Source organism: Fomitiporia mediterranea (genome assembly GCF_000271605.1).
Source record: "Fomitiporia mediterranea MF3/22 unplaced genomic scaffold FOMMEscaffold_17, whole genome shotgun sequence".
In the NCBI taxonomy this organism is placed as follows: Eukaryota; Fungi; Basidiomycota; class Agaricomycetes; order Hymenochaetales; family Hymenochaetaceae; genus Fomitiporia; species Fomitiporia mediterranea.
The window spans coordinates 196,505-219,140 of NW_006760402.1; the positions used below are offsets into that span (position 1 = coordinate 196,505).

General features: G+C 41.1%; 4 protein-coding genes across 4 annotated transcripts; 1 reads left to right on the plus strand and 3 right to left on the minus strand.

The window, feature by feature from the left end:
- Positions 1–2,476: 2,476 nt before the first annotated feature.
- Positions 2,477–3,863, plus strand: FOMMEDRAFT_143304 (uncharacterized protein). Its single transcript, XM_007271431.1, has 4 exons — positions 2,477–2,745; positions 2,836–2,962; positions 3,146–3,403; positions 3,488–3,863. The coding sequence occupies exons 1-4, from the start codon at positions 2,603–2,605 to the stop codon at positions 3,587–3,589; spliced, it is 630 nt and encodes a 209-aa protein (XP_007271493.1). The 5' UTR covers positions 2,477–2,602; the 3' UTR covers positions 3,590–3,863.
- An 85-nt stretch (positions 3,864–3,948) lies between these two features.
- FOMMEDRAFT_143305 (uncharacterized protein) lies at positions 3,949–6,815 on the minus strand. Its single transcript, XM_007271432.1, has 3 exons — positions 5,337–6,815; positions 5,041–5,263; positions 3,949–4,947 (listed from the first exon to the last, which is right to left on the minus strand). The coding sequence occupies exons 1-3, from the start codon at positions 5,516–5,518 to the stop codon at positions 4,372–4,374; spliced, it is 981 nt and encodes a 326-aa protein (XP_007271494.1). The 5' UTR covers positions 5,519–6,815; the 3' UTR covers positions 3,949–4,371.
- Positions 6,816–10,740: 3,925 nt separating this feature from the next.
- Positions 10,741–10,926, minus strand: FOMMEDRAFT_49192 (uncharacterized protein; the record flags this gene model as incomplete). The annotated part of the gene is made up of 1 exon (XM_007271380.1): positions 10,741–10,926. A coding segment is annotated over one exon (186 nt), but the record flags the coding sequence as incomplete, so codon positions are not given.
- A 362-nt stretch (positions 10,927–11,288) lies between these two features.
- FOMMEDRAFT_171157 (uncharacterized protein) lies at positions 11,289–12,820 on the minus strand. The gene is made up of 5 exons (XM_007271433.1): positions 12,604–12,820; positions 12,357–12,489; positions 11,692–12,290; positions 11,534–11,623; positions 11,289–11,471 (listed from the first exon to the last, which is right to left on the minus strand). Exons 1-5 carry the CDS (start codon positions 12,694–12,696, stop codon positions 11,364–11,366), a joined length of 1,023 nt encoding a protein of 340 aa, XP_007271495.1. The 5' UTR covers positions 12,697–12,820; the 3' UTR covers positions 11,289–11,363.
- Positions 12,821–22,636: the final 9,816 nt, after the last annotated feature.

The following is a 22,636-nucleotide window of genomic DNA, read 5'->3' on the forward strand; positions in this document are numbered from 1 at the left end:
GTTGAGGAGTGTACTTGAGAACCTGCTAAGAACCTCACCTATACTCCTAAGGCAATCTGAGACTTCTATCAGCTTCATCCTAGTACTCTGTACAAACTTAGCCTCACAGATTTCCAAGCCTTACCATTCCAACCTATACTTAAGCTACTAACCAAGCCCTATGTTCACCAATTAGGACAATTGGTTTTAGAGGGGGGGTGATGTTACAGTTCTCTACTTTTGTACCTTCAGTTCTAAGGGTTCTACACCCTTCCATACTAGAACTCAGGACTTCTGTCCCTCAGAGGTACTGTCTATAAACTATATACATACTGACTCTTACTACTACCCTTCCTTACTTCATCATTCTATTCCTTTGACCACCCCTTCATTCTTTGTATCATTCTATAGTCTCTTACCCTTTGTCCATCCCTTCATTCTTTGTACCTTTATCTTTAACATTCCTTTCTTTCATTCTTTGTAGCTTATCATTCTTAAGTGGCTCATACTCCCTGAGTACTCTTGTGTAGTTTAGTATATATAGGCATACAAGATCAGACTAGTCCTATAGTCTTGATCTTGTCTACTCTAGGTAGTCCTGTACTCTTAGGCTCACTCTATATACTCTACTCTTGTCTCACTCTCTCTCTCTGCTTGTTCTACAAGTTCTGACTATGTTCTAGTGCTTGTGTTCCATACTTCTGTTGTGTAGGATAGTTGTAGCCTGGGTCCCCTCACTGAGCCTTCAGGTCCCCTCTACACTGTTGCTGACAGGTCTGGAGCATTCATCCTAGGGTTCAAGTTGTCTATGAGCACAAAAGGCCCTTAATAGAAAAGGGGAAAGACTACTCATGTGCTACAACAGATTATATATGTATTAGTACTCAGATTTATTAGAAGCACTTATATTTCAGTGTTTCTAATTGTAAGGCAAAGGGTGCTTGCTAAGATCAGGACAGATCACAACATAATTCCAGTCTAATAAATCACTACACAGTATGAAACACAGCTAGATAAATGAAACACAGAAATCAAAACTTGCTAGTAATAGCTGCCCTTCTCACTTGTGTTTTGCATATTTCTTATCCTGGCTGTAATAGAGTCTCTGTGTCTATACTTATCCTGTTATGTGTTATAGCTTGACAGGTGGGTGATTATATAAGGTACTGGTACTCTCTTGGATCTCCTAATTAGTGGATTGACTAGTAGAAGTGTAAGGTGTGAACATTTATAGGTTGTTTAAAGGAGAGGATTACTTGCAATTTCTCAACAACAGTATAAATATATAGAAAATTCTTACAGAAGGTACAGAGAGAATAATTGGAGCTTTGGCACAGATATACCAGGTTAGTCACTGATAGTGTATTACTCTATATATCTGACAGGCACCAATCTGTTAAACAGACATTTTTCTGTGAATGAAGAACATTGAACCTTAATGTTTAGAGGGGCACTTACTGTGTATTTGAATTTCAATATACTAAGGAAAAGGTTGGTGGTGCACTAGTGATAGAGATAACATGTACATGCATAAAACAGGAGCCTGCAAATTTTTTAAATGTGTACAATTTGTACTATATCTGAAATAATACTTGTTGCATTATGCACTGTACTTTCAATGAGTACTTACTCAGGAACTGGTGGCATCACTCAAAATGCTTGTAAGTGCTTATTGGCTTGACTGCTTCTTCAGATGTCAAATTGTTGACAATGGGCACAGATCTATGTCTGCACATATTGATAAATAATAACATGCTAGCATTCTGGTTTCAGTATTAATCTCAGCTGTTTACTAGAACCTTATGAATATATTTTGTCCATCTAATCGTGCACTGACAGTCTATTGTATTAAGGCTCACTCATATTTAAATCATCAGAGTTAATTTATGAAATGCTATTTTTATTATTCAGGGCGAGCAAGACCGGCTGTTTGACAAATACTATTACTAACGCCACCTTCAATTTGTCCGAAAGAGGAAGCTTTTACTTCGTATATATTTATACACCCTCCTTAACTTCGCTGATCAGGATGTGTTTTGGACAATTACTCGGACGTCCTTCGTTTCACCAATGGGCCATGCAGTATTTCCGACCCCGACGTGGGAGTGCATGACTGATTTACAGTTGTATGCACTTGATCAGCCGAAAACGACGGACTATGCGTTTTACGTACCGTCATGCTGGTCATTGTGATAGCCGCCCGCGTCATGACTGCACACCACCCTGGGTCCAACGTGAGAGCAAACGGAGTGGATCATAATTCTCCGCAGCACTGTGATAATGGGATGAATGGGAGGGATGGCCGCCGAGGCATGCCGGACGAATGAACTAGCCAGGAATGCGCGCCTCCCTCCCACGCACGAGGATGAGTAACATTTAGAAGCGCCAAATTCCTCGCCGACGCCCCGCGAACTGCTGTGCTGCGTGTGCGTTTCAGGCAGCCCCATCGCCGCTCGCACGCCTCATGATACTTATACATAGACCGACGTCCGCAGTCATCTTTTCTTTGCCTTTCGCCTGACCTCCTCTTCGCCGCCTGCTGCTACTGCTGCGATCTCTTGGCTTTGTGTCCCCTCCTGCGGTCGTTGTATTGCTTCGTAGACTTGTCTGAGCCGCTGTTGCCATGTCTGAACCTGACTTCTCAATCCCCTTGAGTCCTCTTGATAAGCAAATCCGGAAACACGCACTTTTGTGCTCTATCGGATTCATCTTCCTCCTTCCTGTCGGTGTTCTCATTGGACGCTACTTCCGCACATTCACTAGCAAGTACGTTGAGCTTCCTTAACTTCTAATTTCTAAGAGAAGAAGAACTGAAGAGATAATTCTAATTGAATTGTTGAACCGTGCGAAAAATAGGTGGTTCTGGGCACATTCGTTCTTACAATTCATCGTTTCGGGACCAGTCATCTTCGCGGGTTGGTATTATGGGTACCAGTCGACTGCGTCACTAAACACGGGTGGTCATTTTGTCGATCCACACAAGGTTAGTTGTAGATTTTTTTTTTGTGATGCCAGTCATCGTGATCGTCGCGGCCGCTGAGCTGTGTTGACTTACGATCGTGATGCCCTTTTTCTTGCTCACAAATCCTCCGTGATTTGCATCTGATCATGATTCAACTATCTCGTTCTTGGTGCCTTACTGATGAAAAAAATATTATTACTCCAGAAAACCGGTCTCGCACTCCTTATCCTCTACCTCGTCCAACTCCTCATCGGCACTGTCATCCACTCATTCAAGACTCCGCGTCTTCTCAATGGACACCGTCCACCACAGAATTACTTCCATGCGATTCTGGGGTTGGTGATCATCGCGTTGGCGTTTTACCAAGTGCATTATGGTATTGTGACGGAATGGACTGAGGGTACGGGTGATGGGACCGTTGTTCCCCGCGCGGCGATGAGAGCGTGGGAGGCTTTGATCGTGGTACGTGCTTTGTTTTTATTTTTATTCTTATTATTTTTATTCTTAGGATGATTGTTGATTTTTGTGTATCCTTGTTTGGTGTAGTTATTCTGGGTACTGTACGCCGCGGGCCTTGCACTCCTTCCTCGGCAGTACAAGCAAGAAGCAGAAGGTCGTAACAGGGTTGCGGAAATGCAGAAGGCTTGAAACGTCATGTCCCGTCCATTTTGGGTCATGGAAAAGTATGGCTTTATAGATGTGCTTTTTATACCATTACCATCCACTGGCACCCAGTGTTTTCTTTATCACTCACTCCCGACGAACTCTATTACGTTCGAGTACACTCTCCCTCGAATTGCTCTCCCGCGCACAATTTACTTGTAACCCTGTCGATTAGACCACATGTCCCCATCTGCGTCGATCACTTTCTATATGCGAACTAACTATACTGTCTGTCTGTTGATTTGCTACATCCTTCAGGAACAATTTGCTTTCTATCTAGACGGAGACTGGAAGAGAACGAACGATTAGGTAAAAAAAAAGAGTGAGATGGAAGGTTGGGGTATAGATTTCGGATTTTGAAAACGTAACAATACGTTTGCAAAAGCGCGACAGGAAGCAGAAGCGAAATTAGGGGAGAAAACAGACAAAAAATGAAAAAGAAAAAGAAAAAGGTAAGGAGAGTAAATGATTATGGGACCAAAGGAATGGCTACAGGTTGGATAAAGGAACTTGACAAAGTTTAAGGCAGACTGCTCGTCCGGGGTCCAGCTACTGGATACAGCTTAGTTTAGGAACATGAGAAGATAATTCAAAGGGGAAGCAGATGGAAACAAAGAACGAAGTTTGATCGTTGTCCTGTAGGCGAGTCGAGAAGGGAAAGAAGGATAAAGGGAAGGAGAGAAGTGGGGAAGTAGAGATGGAGATAAGACAAGGAAACAGAGAAAAGGAGTGTGTGAACAGTTCTAAGAGACTAATTGGCTACCAGGCTACCAGGTACGCGTAGAGCCGGGGGAGGTGCTACCAGAGCCATCGGTTGTGTCGTCAAACATGGACCAGTCGAAGGGCGCCGCAGCAAGAGCGGCGCGCAGCGAGCCGTCATTTGCGTTTGCGAAGCCGTCCATCTGCGGCTTGGTGCTATAGTAGGCGTTGGCTCCTCCTGGTGCCATAGCGAAAGAAGGCTGCGCTGTGTAGTATGTGGGTGAACCGCCGCGATAGTGAACTTGACCTTGTTGCTGTGGTCCTGGCCCAGCTCCTGGTCCTGATCCTGGTGCATTAGGACCTGCACCAGTGTTAGGGTCGGTGATTGGAGCACCATACGGGGACGCAGCGAAGGTGTAATCGAGGCTTGTGGGAGCTGCGAATGGGAGGCCGGAGGGAACTGCATTTGCACTTGGACCCCCACCGGCACCGCCGGAGAAGAGACCCATGAAGTCCGGGAAGGGCGTGTTGAGAAACACAGCACCAATAAGCAAACCCATTGAAGCTGCACTGGGAAAGATAAGAATGCCTGCACCCGTGCGCGTCTCTGGGAAGCCTGGAGCAGGCCAGGGCGCTATACAGAGCTACAAATTAAAGCACATGATCACAGGAGAGAAACCCGAATTAGAATGATTTGCGATAGACAGTAGGAAAGAGAGTAGGGATCGAGAACGTACCAGCTGGTTCTCGACCAGGACACGTGAGAGTGCACGGAAATGTGCCTCGTTTGTTGTAACACTCATGCCTGCGCTGGTTCCATCGGACGCATGTCTGTCCGGCATAAACATACACAGTGGAATGTCATTGCGCGTGACCCAAGCCTGGACGTCCGCGATACGACATGCGGGTTGTGCAATGTGCACTTCGAATTGCTTTGGCCATAGGTCCGTACGGCTACTCCTCGAAGATGAAGAACGTCAGTGAAGGAGCCCCTCATAACGGAAGAATTAGAAGAAGAAACGAGGATACTTACTTGTCACCCTCTGTCTCGGCAGATGCGACGAGGAGCCGCTGCTGTCCATCAGGGGATTGGAAAAGATTGATACCATGTAGGATGAATACACCGCGCCAAGGACGCGTGTGTCGAACGCGCCGAGTAGATGATGGAGGTGATGGGACAATCGCGTCGAAAGGAGTGGGAAGCCGAAAGACCATAACTTTGTCTCTGTGAATCCTGGTGTTGCTTCAAGGGGTGGTGTGAGTTGACAGACGTACGTACGGATGTACGAACGAGGAATCGAATGTCGAAAGAGCAGGGGATGCGATAAAGAGAGAGTGCGGAGGAGAAGAATAGGAGACGACGCGAAGCTGTTTAAGGAGGGGAGAAGGGAAACAAGAGAGGGGTATTGAGTCGAACTGGAGAAGGTCTAGACGAACGCGCGAAGGAACGAGTGGGTGCAGTAGATGTCTGTGGGCTCTGTTGAGTTGAATCGCGCAACACGGTGAAATTATAGTAAACCTCGCGCGGCCTCTCTTGTAAGCTATTATGTCAAGTCAGAAATGCTGGATGGTCGAGCTCAGTCAGAGCTCTCCATTCTTTTTAAAAGGAAACTGTCGGCGGAGAAAATTAATGAGATGCGACGTATAGCTAGGATCAAGGGAGCTAGACCGGGACTGACGACGGAATAGGAGATCCAGCAAATTGAATAATAGGTCAAGATTGGAAAGAACTGCACGGACGCGGACGGGCGGAGGTAGGTAGTAGGAGCACGAAGAAACTAGAGGGAAGAGAGAGACAAAAGATGCGCGTGAAGTAATTAAGCAAAGATGAAAAGAAGAATGCGACGGGGCAGCTCGGTCGCGTGGCTAACGCACTCACTTGCGCTAGTTTTGTATCGTCGGACGCGCGATTTAGGAAGATAGCCTCCGGATTGGCTGAAGGTTTCAGCAATGCAGAGTACGGGATTGCCTCCGGATCCGCCGCCGAGGCTTGGTAAAGAAACAGGAATTTGGCTTGGGCAGTGGTTGTCGTCGCCCTTCGTCGTCGGGAAGAGCAACAATGATCGGATCGACAGCCAAAGAGCACAGGCTATAAACGGCATTCCAGGGCATCAGGTTCAGCGGAACGAGATACTTATCACGCTCATCTTCCCATCATAATCAGAATTCGAAGGGCAGCATTGCGAGCCATGTGGGCGAGGGAAGGATAGATAACACAGGCGACATATAACATATTGAATTGTATCGAGGCAAAGTGAGATATACTGAGCAGTAAACGTCATGAGAGTTGCTTAGCTCCGGGAGCATGCAAAGCAGAGCGGTGGCAACGGGTCCGTGAGGCCAGGGCAACAAGCACGCCGAGCAACGGGTCGTAGGAGCACACCGACGACGCCGAGAGAATATATTGAATGTACTCCAGTCAGGGCTTGCGACGAGCGTTCCAAAGGGAGTTCTTCGAGAGTTGAGCGTTGCGCTGTCGACCGTGAACGTTCGTGTTTGCGTGCAGGTTCGGCCGGAGGCACATGGAAGGTGGTAGTAAAAGACAAAGTAGCTCATCAGGGCCAACCAGAAATCGGGCGACGCGTTTTATTGCGAAGGTGCGATATTCATTTAATCATTATGCAGCAGCACATGGCAAAGAGCACTAGTACCCTCGACGGGCGAAAACGGATATCGTCCGCAGACACGGGACAGTCCTTGTCGTCGTTGCTCCCGTTATTTCCGTGCGGTGAGAAATTAATGCGGTTGGTATCAGTCCAGGGAAGCTATTATTCAAAAGAAGAAACCTTAAGTGAATGAACAAGATGATTTGAAACACATGAAAAGGTCCTTCGACATACATTACTAGCCAGCATAAGTATTTGTTATTCTATGAAACGCCCATGACCAGGACCCCAGGCCGCGAACATCTACGTCGTTGGTGGCAGCATTACTACAGGATACTATAAATATAATGTTCGACAGAGGGATAAAGGGAAGCTCGGGCTCGCACTCGGAGGGCTCCGTCGCAAAAACGTAAGCAGTGCGTAATCGCGGGAGCGGGAGGCAATTTAAAAAACACGGGAGCAAACCCGTCATAACTACTACAGATTATCAGATCTACTTGGTTTGTAAAATTATTCTCGTTTTTTCGCCATTCTTTCTCTACATGATACTATTTAGCAGGGAGCGGGCTGGCAATCAATTACTGCGATATAAAAACATATGCGAGCAGAACAACCCGACTTTCGTCTCATATACATGTATTAAGTAAAACCATCAGATCTGCTAAGATTGTCGAAGAGTGTCAAGTATTTTGCTATGTGTCTCCGAACATCGGAATATAAACAATGCAAACATAACCCTGGCAGTGAGTAAGGGGTAGCTCAATAAATTGGGGCACAAAGGTGTGAAAAAAAATATGAAAAACATAGGAAAAGTCCGATTCCAGAACATCAGAAACTACATACTTACTAACACATGGAATAAGTACGATACTACTAAAGTATATGCAAGGAAAGGAATTTAAACGCGGCGTTCCGTGTGTGTTTCCATGACCATTCATATTGGTCTGCATTCTGCGGTATGTTCGGTAAGTAGAACATGGTATTAGTTGGTACAGCGCTTTTACGGGAAAATCGGGGCGGTAGTCAATTCAAAAGAAAAGAAAAGAGATCGAGAAAATAAAAGAAATGGAGATAAGGATGGATGAGTCTTCGTTATTCATAAGTACACGTAAAAAATTGCTTTGAATCAACCCCCAACCAAGTCAAACAATATGTCCGTACGTTTTGTAATCGTATAGCACGCGTGCGTCTAGCCCTTCGCATATTCACCGTTGAGCGCGCGCTCACGCTTCCTCCCGGCCTCTTTCAAAAATGAAGGGGCACGGAGACACTTTACAACAAGAGGCAAAAAAGCTTGAAGGGTAGTCAAAGAAAATGGGATACGAGACAACCGGGTAAGTAGGTAGGTGAACCGACCGCGCACATATGCTTCGGAGATAGGCGCACTCGAGCGGAGGAATGAGACGGAAACAGATGATACAAGATGTTAGGCGCTCGACAGAGATGGGAGATAGGTCGGTCGGTGTCGAAGGTCTGGATGTCTGTTCGGTCGGGGGTTATACCTTTTTTTTTTGGTTCACCGTTTCAGATTAGTCTTCTTCTAACGTTTTAGCTTCGTCTCTCCAATACAATTTTTTTGTTTCCTTCGGAACTTGATTCAGAACAAACAAGGTCAATTCACTTTTCCTCGTCCATGGAGAATAGCTCATCGTCGTCATTTGTCAGCACAGGTCCGCTCAACGGACTTGAAAGAGGGTGAGAACTCCATCCGCGTGCGCTGCTCCGACGGGATACGGATGTCGGTACTGCCGTACCTCCCCCTGGCCCCGAGTGTCCACGCAAGCCACCGGCGGCTACTGAGGAGTAAGAGAGGTGTGAGAACATGCTCGTTAATCCACCTACATCAGGCTCCGTTGCAGACGTGCTTGTCGCGGCTGTAGACAGAGCCGCAGAAGACAAGTGTTCTGACGTTGACATTGCATTTGAAGTAGCATTTGACAAGGTCGGGTCAAATTGATTCTGCAGCCTCGTCGGCGTTGCGCCCATCCAATCCGCACCTACACCGTTAGACCCCACGCTCGCAGCAGATCCTGTGTCATATCCATGCTGCGATCCGGGAGAGAATGCGGCACTATTAGGCGGCTGCAGATGGATACGAGAAAAGCCTGCCGCGAGACCTTGTGGAAGCGATTGCCCAGGGATATGTGCTTGCAATGCACGTGATCCGGGACTAAGCGCTTGTTCCGGTGCACCTGCGCGGAAAGCGGCACTCGGGGCAGCTGGCACTGGCCGGTGCGGTGAAAGGGTATGGTGCGGGTACTTCGAAGGAGATGAAGATGGGAAGGCATCATACGGAGCGCGCGAGACATGTGAAGGCGAGCCGGATATGCCTTGTGTGCGACTGTTAAACGCATCGTATGACGAAGAGGCAGATGGAAGGAGGGTTGAATTGCCTGCGTTGGTGTTCGCGATCCCTGAGTGATGATGAATATTCCCTTGTGACACGGCGCGCACTGCGCTGATCCCGCCCGGAACACGAGAAGGGCCCATGTATTGATGAAGACCGAGGAACGCAGCGCTCGCGTTTGATGGACTAAGCATACTTGGTGATGGACCTTCGTTATTGTCAAACGCATGCAGGCCAGGCGAAGGAGCGAATGAAGGAGAGGTGCCCATTGGGCCTGCACCTCCTGTTGACGGTGATAATCCGAAAGCGACATTGTCTTGTCCCAACTCGCCGCCAGCATCCGACCAGATTGAGCGAACATTCTGTGATAGCAAAGACGTACTCGGCACACTCCGGGAATGCCGGTGCCGACCGTCCTCACGCTGAACTCCGGCCCGTGAGACTGGGGTCGCTATTCCTGCTGCACTCCCAGCAACATTGGTGCCAGGTGCTTGAGAGGATGACGTGCGAGACATGCGCCGGCTCTGCTCTTCAGGCGTGAGCAAGTCTTTGAGCGAGGATGGTACCAGGTCTTCCATATCGTCGTCGTCGAGAGCCTCCGCAAACGACTGTGGGTCCGCAATCGGTCGCGAGAGGATTGGCAGGGAACCAACAGCGAAGGATTGCGTGTGTGGAGGCACCTGTGACGTACCAAGCGAAAGCGAAGCGGCGAGACCACTTCCGGTTCCACGTGGACTGGACGGATCCACGAACATATTCGTAGCGGTTGCCGGAGGGCTGAACGCGGTCCCCGGAGGTGCAAGCGGCTGCGTCACCGGTACATGATGATGATCGCGCGGCGACGTTCCGGGCGAGAATCCGTTGATCCGAATCGGGTTGGAGTTGTTCATCGAAGGAGAGGCACGAGGCGGAGACCCGACCGGTCCAAAGTCGACGGATGGAGACGAACCGTGTCGCCCAGTGAATCGATGCGGTCTTGCAGGCGTCGACACAGGGAATGGGCCCGTTTCCGTCAGCGGTTTGGGAGACGTCACACCGTTCGCTGGGTTATTGTCCGTCAATTTGTCCTTACTTGCGTCATCGACGCCCGGCTGCTGTGCGTGCACATCGCGTGCATCCATCCCATTCTCACCTTGTTCAGCGGGCTTGCCGAATGCATCACGGGAGGTAAAGTCAGCATCGTGCAGTGCGGGTGCGGTCTCTGCTGGGGCAGGAGCTGCCTTGGAGATTGAGATAGGCAGCGGTGGGCGCGATCCGGTAGAAAGTACGCGTGTGGGCGCAGTTGAACCAGATAGTAGTGTATTGCTCCGACTCTGCGTCGCCCTCACTGTGCCCTGGCTAGAAACCGTCGACGAGGACTTGTGGCTCCTTGAGTCGCGTTCTCTCTCCTTGTCCTTCTGAGCGGTGCCGGCCGAGCCAGCTACAGCCTGCGCAGCAAGTTGCGCGGCCTTCTTGTTCCTTCGGTCCATCGCGCTGGATTGTCCAGGGAGAATATGCGCAAGTGCGCATTTGTGGCCGAACTTGCAGTTTCCCTTGATGAACCATGCACAGACGTCCTTCTGCTGGCCAGGCTGCTGGACTTGGTGCGAGAACGGGCAGGATGCACCCGCGGTGCAAGAGCCTACGCGAAAGAATTTGCAGGGCACATGCGACAGGTCTTTTGCTGATGAACGACAAGTCAGTATACGGATGGACGACGAGTTCAGCGGGTAGGCGCTACAGGATGCAGACAGACAGCGAACGTCAACGTACATTTGGATGACGAGCTCTTGGCTGCTTTATTCCTGTCCTTGTCCTTGTCTCTGTCTTGTCTTGTATCCAGCGTGCTAATCGAGAGGTCTTCTGCATCGTCAAGGACGTCTGAAGCAGCCATGGGTTGTGCGTCGCAGGGGATGATAAAGACAGGAGAAGGGGTAGGAGGGGACAGAGCAGCAGCAGGGCGCACTCGTCCAACGCACCCAGATTAGGTAATCTTCATTAATTTATTTCATTTTCATTTTTATTTCAATTTTATTTTTAAATTTTATTTTGCATGGCATTCACGGGCTGGTGCTGTTGTACACTGTACTTACTGGGTTATACAGAACAATGCTAGGTGACATGCACCTCAGTCTTCCTCGTCATCGTCATCGCCAGACACCTCCGCGTTCTCCGCACTCGCCTTCGCCATCAGCTGTGAGAGCTCCGCTTCGTCCGTTTCAGAGACCGCCTTGGGCTGTTCATGGTATTAAGTCAGCACGAAATTATGAAGACCATCATCACGAGAACAAAACGTGCCTTCATTTTCACGACAAGGTTGCCGCCCTCCTCCTCAATTGTGCTCTGAATCGTCTCGATCGCACGCTCGAGCCGTTCAGTCGCAGCATACTGAATAATAATAGACTTTAAGCTTAACAAATGTAAAAGATGAACAAGCACAAGCACAAATAGGTCACCTTGTCAGTTGCATTCGTCGCCAAAACATACAGCGGCGGCGCAACAAGCTTCGCCTTAATAGGCACAGCCTCCGTGCTTGCCTTCTCACCCGCCCTCAACGCGCGCTTGATCGCGTCTATCCCTGCATCCGTGTAGCACGTCAGCTCGATGTCCGCACGCAACTTGATCGGCTGAGGCGTCAGTCGCCTTGCAATTGTCGATGTCAACTGCGCGATTGTCGCTGGAGATGGCGGCGGCGAGAGTTGACCAAAGACCTTCTCCGGCTCCGTAAGTGCGAGTTTAAATGCATCGTATGGGTGGCTGTAGATCTTCCCCAGCGGCCAAGCAACCTGTTCATACAGTGCTTCAAGCCGTGCTTCTTCTCCCCCTCCTACGGGCGCTGCTCCCTCTCCCTCCTCGTCCTCACCAGCGCCAGCCTCTGTTGGCTTAGCAGCTGTGGCGCCAGTGTGGGCTGGCCCCTCCGCGGCTACTTCCTCGGAGGATAATTTTGATGCAACGTGTCGCAAAATCGATGCAACAGTCTTGCTTTTCATGAACCGCTCTTCACATTTGACAATGTCTTCTGGTGACACGCGTCGCTTGCTCAGATCGATGTAGCCTGTACACATAGTACGTGAATAAGAGTCTGTGATGAATGTAGCCTCCTTAAATGAAGACTACATACCTTTTTCCCTGTCTACACGTAGGACAACGACAACTTCATTCCTCCCAACCCGGATCAACTTTTGAATCGACCGAATACGTCGACGAGATAGCTCGGAAAGCAAGATCATTCCTTCGATGTTGTCATATTCTAACTATGCATATCGAAACGATAGTCAACCACCATATATCAGTATTGACCCCGAGCATTGTATTCCAGTCTCCAAAGAGGAGCAGAGCTAAACAGAGAAACGAGATAAAGTACCAACCAGTTTGACATATGCACCCATCTCGGCGATCTGGCGAACTTGTACCATGACCAATTCGTCGACCTCCGGGTATCGCTGTTCATAGTATCGCATAGTAAGTAGCTTTTTATTTGAAAGACCTGATGTTGAAGTGTAAGTAAGGGGAGCCGCGTATGTCGTGGTCGTGGCAAGAGTCGTGAGTGCAGCACACAGTCAAACAGTCAGTACGGTAGTCAGTGGTCAGTGGTCACTCGGATCTGGAATGAGAATTTTGAATGACTGAATTTAGAAGCGTCGATCATGACTCACTTACTTTCATTACATACTGTCGAGGCGCCCCTTGCAGACAATACCCACAACCGGACAATCTACTATTACTCCTTCAATTTTTGCTCAATCATTATGAGGTTTTGTATATATGTAGCTAAAAATTCAATTAATATTATCCTGAAATTTCAAGAAAAAAATTTGAGTTAAAGAAAAGTTATCAAGCTTATAATCTGAAAAGTACAAAAAGTCAATCTTTGGAGTGAACTGGATTCTTTCCCACAGTTTATATATCCTATAATAATTCAAATAATACACCTTTGAAGCTGTAGGTTGGTAGTATTGTGTGATTACATATGTATTATATATTTATTTTTTTCCAAAAGAATCGTAGATGTTTTAAGCAAGTTAGAATGAATATTGCTATTAGACTGGTTTTGACAAATTAGAAGGTACAAATTTACTAATCTCTATCTTTATATTTTTTATACATAGCTCTACATATGTAACTTACAAAATAAAGTCAATATTTATTATTATATATATTGTTAGTATATAAGTACCAAATTTTATAATATAAGAATAATTATTTCAATTAATAATAAGGTATTAATTTTATAACTATAATTTTTTTAGTTATTATAAGTATTATTGAAAAATAAGGGTTATTGTTATAAAAACATATGAGTTAAGATATGTTTATTATGTATAAGTAATACTAGTATTAATTGGTTACTATAGTAACGAAAAAATATGCTGAAAAGAAATAAGACAACATTATTTCCCTTTCTCTTCTTTTACTATCACTTCTTCTTTTTTGATCCTCCTTAACTCCTTAACTTTTTTACTTCTTATAGCTAGTGGATCTAGTCAGATATTTCTTTTAACTAAGAGTGAAACCCTCTCAGAAAAAGAAGCTAGGCTTAAACAAGCTGTTTCAACTATTTTGAATTCTTATACTCATTCAAATTCTACAAATTCTACTTTATCTGTTCTTACTATTTCTAAAGAAGTTAATGTCTTAAGAACAACTCTTTTAAGAAAGCTTGATAGTATTGAAAATAAGTCTTAACATTAATCTATCTCTTAGGAGAATATGGATAAGGTGTTAGTGAGTAGCAGAACTGTAACAGTAGAAAGAGTACAAGATTGTAGTAAAAGCCTGAGAGAATAAGCTTAATTAATACTTATGTAAAATGACAGAATACTTGTAACTACACAGAGAGAGATTACTGAGCAAATTTAGCAAGCTAAGTATTAGAAGAAGAAGGATAGCAGACTAGAGGAACAGTAGTGAATTCTGGAAGTACAAGAGGAGGAGGAAAGTAAGAGGCAGATATTTGTTATAGACTATATTTCTGTACAGGAATTACACCTCTTGTTGTAGGTTTACAGGCAACAGGCAGGTCCTTAACCACATAACTACTAGTCCCAGGCATAGCCTCTGTCTTTGCTCAACTAGGAGTATATCCTTAGGAGTGTTGATAGTACTTGTGCTTAGCAGAGGGGGAGTTAATGCCTCTAAGAGCAGCTTAACACATTTAGATTTTGAGGTAAAAAGGGTATTGGTGTTGTGTAAAGATTTATATAAGAGAGCAAGTATGTTGTTACAGCTAGTTCACAAGCTGTCCTTAAATAAACTGTTATCAAGTACAATACTCTTTACACAATAAATGAGACTCTTTTTATACTACTTTAATTAAGACTTTCTCCTCTTATTTCTTTGTGAGCTGAGTGGCTCTGTTCCTTGGGTGGTCTGTACATTATGTTACAGTATTTTTAGTATGTTACTATATGTTTTATGACACATGTATTAGTGATTTTGTATGTTTGAGGCATTGGTTGTTTCCATTTCAGGATAAGGATCAATGTTAGATCTTTTGCACCACATGCTTCTTGCACAGCCTTTATGTTTGATTCCTTGGGAGTGCTTCTCTTCCTTGGCTAAGTTTAATTAGCCTTTTTGTGATTGGCACTGTTAATTCCAAGTTCTGGGTAGCTCTGTCATTGAGTGCCTGTATAGTATAATGAGCTTTGTGTAAGGCTTGCCTGCCTTGCACCATTTACTGAGTACATAAGGATCTTCAGATCTGAGTTCCATAAATCTGAAGTGCTTGTGTCCTGATAGTATTATCAGGCAGTGATCCCTGTATATTACTTTAATATTGTATTGTTTTGTTGGTCCTTTACAGTGACTGGTTGTTAGTATAGTGTGACTGTGTGTTCTGTCATCTTAGATAGTACTCTATATTGAGGCAAATATTTGTACTGTGTTTTCCTTGTAATCTTGGTGTGTCTTCATTAATAAATGTGTTAACATTAGTGATTAGCATGCTCATAATGTCTCAGATAGCATGCATATATGCTGTCATAAGTATGTCATTACAATGGAACATACTGAATTGAGACATGCATCCGAAACATAGATATCATTAGTATAAATAGTACTCTAATTAATGGATGATGAAGCTTAATGAACAATGAGCAGAGTCTACTACACCCCTTGTTGTGTGATTCCCCTCTAAGATGCCTCAGGATTTAGGCAGGCTAACAGGTTATGAGCCTTGCACTCCCTGCTTATATTTACATCACTACTATGCTTTTACCAAATCCCCTACAAACAGAACGTCCTAAAATCATCGTCTCAGTGACTATGATTTGCCCCTAGTGGTAATGCATATTACCTTGAACACTTCAGTGTACTATTCGCTATAGTACCATTGATATGATACATTTAATCATATTACACTCAATAAGTACCATCAATCTATTCCATTAAATACTGAATCTACTTGATTCTATGTGTACAATCTATTCTATTCGTTCACAAACCTTTGGTGCCCTCATACAAGCATACCAAATGTGAATTGTCTTGTCTCAAAGACTACAATCCCCCCATAAAACAATGTATGCAGTGATATTTGTAAACAGAACATACTGTCTACAAGGACTTAGACACACCTGTCTGAGCATCCCAAATGCACATTGATTTATTCAATTGTGATTCAGACAGACAGACTAGTTGCTTTAACTACAGCTACAGAGATACATTATAATAATAACATCTCACATTATGGACAAACGTTTGACTAATATAATATAAACGATTAAATATTATAAATGAAAGAATAATGCTAGCAAAGCATAATAATAAGATAAAGAAATACTATTACAGACATACAATTATTCTAATAATGATTAAACAAATGAATAACACAAAAACAAGAGTATAAATACTATTAAAGCATAATAACTCACATATTAAAACAATTTCTACTATTACAAACAGACAGTTATGATGAATAACATATATATTTATCAATACATATATATCACATAGATATGCAGACATACAAAATGATAATAATAATGCATTCAAACACATAAAACTATTATTTATCAAATGGTATAATGCTACATGCAAATGCAATTGAACAAACAATAGTTACAAATACATTGTAACAATATAATGTATCAATATGACATACATGATAATGAAGTATTAAGTCAATACAATTAATACAAACAGTTTAAACAATATAAACATATTTTGGACACATTGAAAAACTATCATTAACATACAAAATGTTATAAACAATTAAACATCACTTAAAAACTTGACAAAATACAATAATACAGACACAAAACAAAATAACTAATGCCTTGAAAACATTAGAGCCTAACATTGGATAGTCTGAAGGGCCAAGCAACAGAAAGAACACTACTGCCAAGTACACAAAAGACAAACAAACGTTGGAACAAAATCCAAAAGAAACAAACATAAGTTTGGAACTCAATCAGACACTTCACTAATGATTAAACACAATGTGTGACAGATTTAATTGATTACTGCAAACAGCAGACAGATATTTATTCACAAAGAATATATCTATGATCAATAAATAACAAATATCATTAACTATTTGAAGTTCAAACAATATCATAATAGTGTATTCTTCATTAACAGCCTTGCTTGAAGCTTGCACCCATCACAAAAGAATAAAGATTAATAAACAAAATGCAAACAAAACACAATAGCTCAAATACTTTTGTCATCAAACAGAAGACAAATGATACTAAGCAAAAAAAATAAAAAAAATAAATGCATCTCAATGTATGCAAATATAACAGACAAAATACACAAACTTAACATTGCTAAACAATACAATAGATTATATTTATCCAAATAACAAACTATTTGGACGTATGCATAACAATCAAACAAAATACATGAGCATACATACAATCTATTTGAGTATAAACTCAAATAACATTCAGTATAATGCCAAAAAGAATTAATAACTAAATCAGACAAAGATAATGAATAACATTGAAATTATTCAACAAAACACATTCACACATTCACATACAATACTTAAACAAATAATAAAATGACAAAAACGTACAAACGAATTGATTATACACAAAAGCCAATTGCTCAAAGCAAACCTTCTCAAATTGAAGGGGAGTAATAACAGCATATATTTACAAAACATAAAACATAACGAACAAACGATTGAAACATAGCAAACAATTAAATGATGTAGAAATATTGACTATGTCACTATTTAATGTTGTACATCCTACAAAACACAATTATAAAGTTATCACAACAAATTCAAAGCAAATCCATTAAATCTGACAAGCAAATCCAATGAATCCAACAATAATATACTTATGCAAGAGACATTTTCTCTAAAATCTTTGATGGTCACACTATACATAGCACTATTGAACATATTACAAACAAATATACTACAGATTATATACCTAAACACAGAGAAGTACACTACATACAACAATGTTGAGTGGAAAAGCATCTCTAGTGTATAACAAACTATACAGAATTATTGAACAGAACTATGTCTTCCACAACAGAACGTATGTTACATCAAAAATAATGATCACACATCATGCAAAACTTTCAACACTTATTCCCTAACATGTGGGACATAATAGCAAACAAATAATTAAATAAACAAAATAATATTTGGACAGATAACTGAAAATTAATGCAATGAAGCCAAGGAATAGTACATATTCCCAAAGCAATCTACACTAGACACACAAAGCACTCACTAAAATTAAAAGAAGCAACAGATGTAACAGTGATCAAAACATTAATCATTTGAAGTAACACTAAATAATGCAGATTACAACAAAAATAGAAGTCAATGCAACTGTGCAATTGAACTTCAATAAACAAATAAATGATTATGCACAATGAAGCAAACACACATACTTAGCAAACGAAATAAGTATGAAAATAAAATCATTATAAACAAAGTTTAATACAAAAACTAACTAAATACAGACAAATAAAATGTTATCTAATAAGATAAATCATTGATTCATACTACAAATGACAGACAAAATAATGAATAACAAGAATAATACCTTGGAACGTATATAAAAGGATAAAGAACATATCCATATGATAAATGCAAATATTATCCATACATAATACACATATTAAACTGAACAAAACAGCAAAAATAGTATGCAAAGAACTATGACATATATATCATTGATTCTACACAACTATATAATCAATAATCATGCAAAAGATTCACTTGCTATCATTACAATGATGAATATAAATGCAAATAGTATTAGAATTACAAAACACAACAAAAAGATAACAAACAGTATATCTATAAACAAAATATAAACAAGAAGAGAAACAAAAATACTCTATCTAACTTGTTAAAACAACAAGATACAATGTTGAACAAATACTATAATTGCACAAAGCATTACACCAATTAAACAAAGTAATAGCTATACTATTAGGATTACAATTGCAAGAATCCACAATTAGCATTACTACTGAAATGAACAATACAGACACACATATGATGAGAACCTACATGATTTACCCAATAACAATGCATCATACTGCAAAGGTTGTTCTGGATGTGTTAAAATACATACAAGCAGACAATACATTCATAATATATGATATAATGCACCAAGTCACATAGCAGAATGTACAGCCAGATATAAAAAGAAAACAAATAAAAAATACTTCTTTAACCTTGGCATGAAGCAATCTGGCAATTATAGACTAGGAATCTATATTACAAAATTCAGACAATGTGATGCTTCAATCCAACAGTATAAAATCAGTTTATTACTGAGTGTGCATAACATATACAGTAATATACAGACATGGACAGTAATGATGAATGAAGGACATCATATGCATTACATATAAACTTCATTAGCATGAATTAATTCACCAAAAGTACAAACAAATACTTTATTAGTACAAACTACTTTGCCAAAAGTTAAAGTAAAACAGAATTCCATGATATCAAAGCAATACTATACTAGTAACAAATGATACAGTTGATGTGATCAAATAAACATATCATCCAATTGAATAGTAAACAATACTATTAGATAGATAAATGTTGCAATCGAATAAAAGATCAATTAACTATCGAATAATGTGGCCAAACAAAAACAATAGATCTCTTAATATTAAAGAAAGAAACGAACGAACCATTGTGATAACCATTGTTATACACACATATATGCAAATACAAAACAGCTGAAGAGATTCTACAGGTCTCTGAAGCATTAATAGACAATTTGCAATGTATTCATTAATACATAAAACGATTTATTACAGAAACACTATTGTTATTGAACAATACAATACGGACGAACTTTGAAACAACTTCAAATATATTTAATAACATCAAATAAACTTATTAAATAACGTCAGACGAATGTAACACACAGTAGACTTACAGACAAAACATCTACATGATGTAATTATCATTATAAACATTACATCTATGCATAACACATATGCAAACAAAAGAATAGATGAACGAACAGACAAATAAAGCAAACAATAATGATAATATACAATTGACAGTACATACTACAAATCAAACATCTTAGAATATCTATTAAGAGTTTGAAGGGGAGTGTTAACATTAGCAATCAGCATGCTCATAATGTCTCGGATAGCATACATATATACTGTCATAAGTATGTCATTACAACAGAACATACTGAATTGAGACACACATCCAAAACATAAATATTATTAGTATAAATAGTACTCTAATTAACAGATAATGAAGCTTAACAAACAACAAGCAGAGTCCACTACACCCCTTGTTGTGTGATTCCCCTCTAAGATGCCTCAGGATTTAGGCAGGCTAACAAAATGTAATTACACTGCTTCACATTCTTTGTGTATCATTAGGTTGTATATTTTGTATATATGTATTGTGAATAATGCTTCCTTTCTTTTACATTTTATTCCTTCATGTATAATATGTTGTAGTCAATGTTATAGTTGATTGAATAGTATTTAATATACTACTACTTGTATTGTATTTCTTTCTGTTTGTATGCTTTGTGTTTTACAGATTTGTCAATCCTAGTGTATTTGATATGTCATTATTGTTTGTATACATTCTTGAAGTTGTGTCACATGATTGCTGTTACAGTTCTCTACTCTTGTACCTTCAGTTCCAAGGGTTCTGCACCCTTCTATACTGGAACTCAGGACTTCTGTCCCTCAGGGGTACTGTCTATAAACTATATGTGTGCTAACTCTTACTACTACCCTTCCTTACTTCATCATTCCATTCCTTTGACCACTCCTTCATTCTTTGTTCATTCTATAGTCTCTTACCCTTTGTCCATCCCTTTATTCTTTGTACCTTTATCTTCAACATTCCTTTCTTTCATTCTTTGTAGCTTATCATTCTTAAGTAGCTCATACTCCCTGAGTACTCTTGTATAGTTTAGTATATATAAGTGTACAAGATCAGACTAGTCCTGTAGTCTTGATCTTGTCTACTCTAAGTAGTTCTGTACTCTTAGGCTTACTCTATATACTCTACTCTTGTCTTACTCTCTCTCTCTACCTGTTCTGTAAGTTCTGACTACATTCTAGTACTTACATTCTATATTTCTGTTGTGTAGGATAGTTGTAGCCTGAGTCCCCTTGTTAAGCCTTCAGGTCCTCTCTACACTGTTACTAACATTAGATTAAGACTATGTTAGTGACAGTATAGAGGGGACCTAAAGGCTTAGTGAGGGGACTCAGGCTACAACTATCCTACACAACAGAAATACAGAACACAAGTACTAAAACATAGTTGGAACTTACAGAACAAGCAGAGAGAGAGAGTGAGACAAGAGTAGAGTATATAGAGTGAGTCTAAGAGTATAGGACTACCTAGAGTAGACAAGATCAAGACTACAGGACTAGTCTGATCTTGTACACCTATATATACTAAACTACACAAGAGTACTCAGGGAGTATGAGCTACTAAGAATAATAAGCTATAAAGAATGAAAGAAAGGAATGTCAAAGATAAAGGTACAAAGAATGAAGGGATAGACAAAGGGTAAGAGACTATAGAATGAACAGAGAATAAAGGAGTAGTCAAAGGAATGGAATGATAAAGTAAGGAAGGGTAGTAGTAAGAGTTAGTATGTATATAGTTTATAGACAGTACTCTTAAGGGATGAAAGTCCTGAGTTCTAGTACAGAAGAGTGTGGAACTCTTAGAACTAAAGGTAAGAGAGTAGAGGATTGTAACATTACCCCTCCTCTAAAACTAATTGTCTTAATTGGTAAACATTAGACTTGGTTAGTAGCTCAGGTATAAGTCAGAATAGTAGGGTTTAGAAATCTGTAAGGTAGAGTTGACACAGAGCACCCAGATGAAGTTGATAGAAGTCTTGAATTACCTTAACAGTATGAGTGAGATTCTTAGCAGGTTCCTAAGTGTGTTCTTCAACTAGGTATCCCTTCTAGTAAATAAGGAACTTGAGCTTTCTGTGTACTAGCTTAGTATCTGTTACATACTCTACTTTGTATTCTGGTTTAGAACTAATAAGTTCTAGTAGAGGTAGTAAGAGTCTTTGTTACAAAGGAAAACTCAGATCATAGTACTAAGACAGTAGAACCTTGTTAAACACTAGGTGTATACACTTTCATGTTACTAGAAGTTAGAGTTTGTAAACAGAGGTGCTAACCTTCTTTTCAATAATGAAGGGTCTAAAGTGCTTATTGTCTAACTTCTTTATTAGGTGATTTGTAGTCAGGTTAGTAGCTTCTAGCATAACTTTGTTACTAGGCTAGTAATCCTTAGCTACAGACTTCTTCTAATCATAGTTCTACTTTATAACCTGTACTACCTTTTTTAAAAGAGCTTGTACATCCTCCCTAGTTCTGTGTATCTGTTCTACAAAGTCTGTTATGGATTCAGAACTACTGTTCTAGTTTAGAACTGTCCCCTAGTACAGATGTCTTCTATGATTAAGGAAGAACAGGGACTGTCCTGTTATAGAGTGTTACTAGTTATTATACACAAATTCTGTCAGAGTTAACTATTCAGACTAGTCTGACTACTAATGATTAATAAACATTCAGAGATAGAGCTTGATCTCCTGATTGACTTACTCAGTTTAACTATTAGTCTACAGGTAATATGTAGTAGAAGGGTTCCCTTGAATTCTGAGAAGTACATACAAGTCCTATATAAATTTTGACTTAAATTATAGTTTACAATCATGAATGAGCTTCTGAGGGAGTCTGTACAACTAGAAGACATGATCTTAATAGATACATACTATGCCTTTAGAAGTAAGTTCTGTTCAGGTCAGAACTGTATAGACTTGCTTAGAGAATCAGTCAACAATTATACAAATAGTGTTGTAACCCTAAGACTTAAGTAGCTTACTAATCAGGTCTACTGAGACTTCTTTCTAAGAGTGATCTAGGATCTAATACAGATGTAGGGAAGTC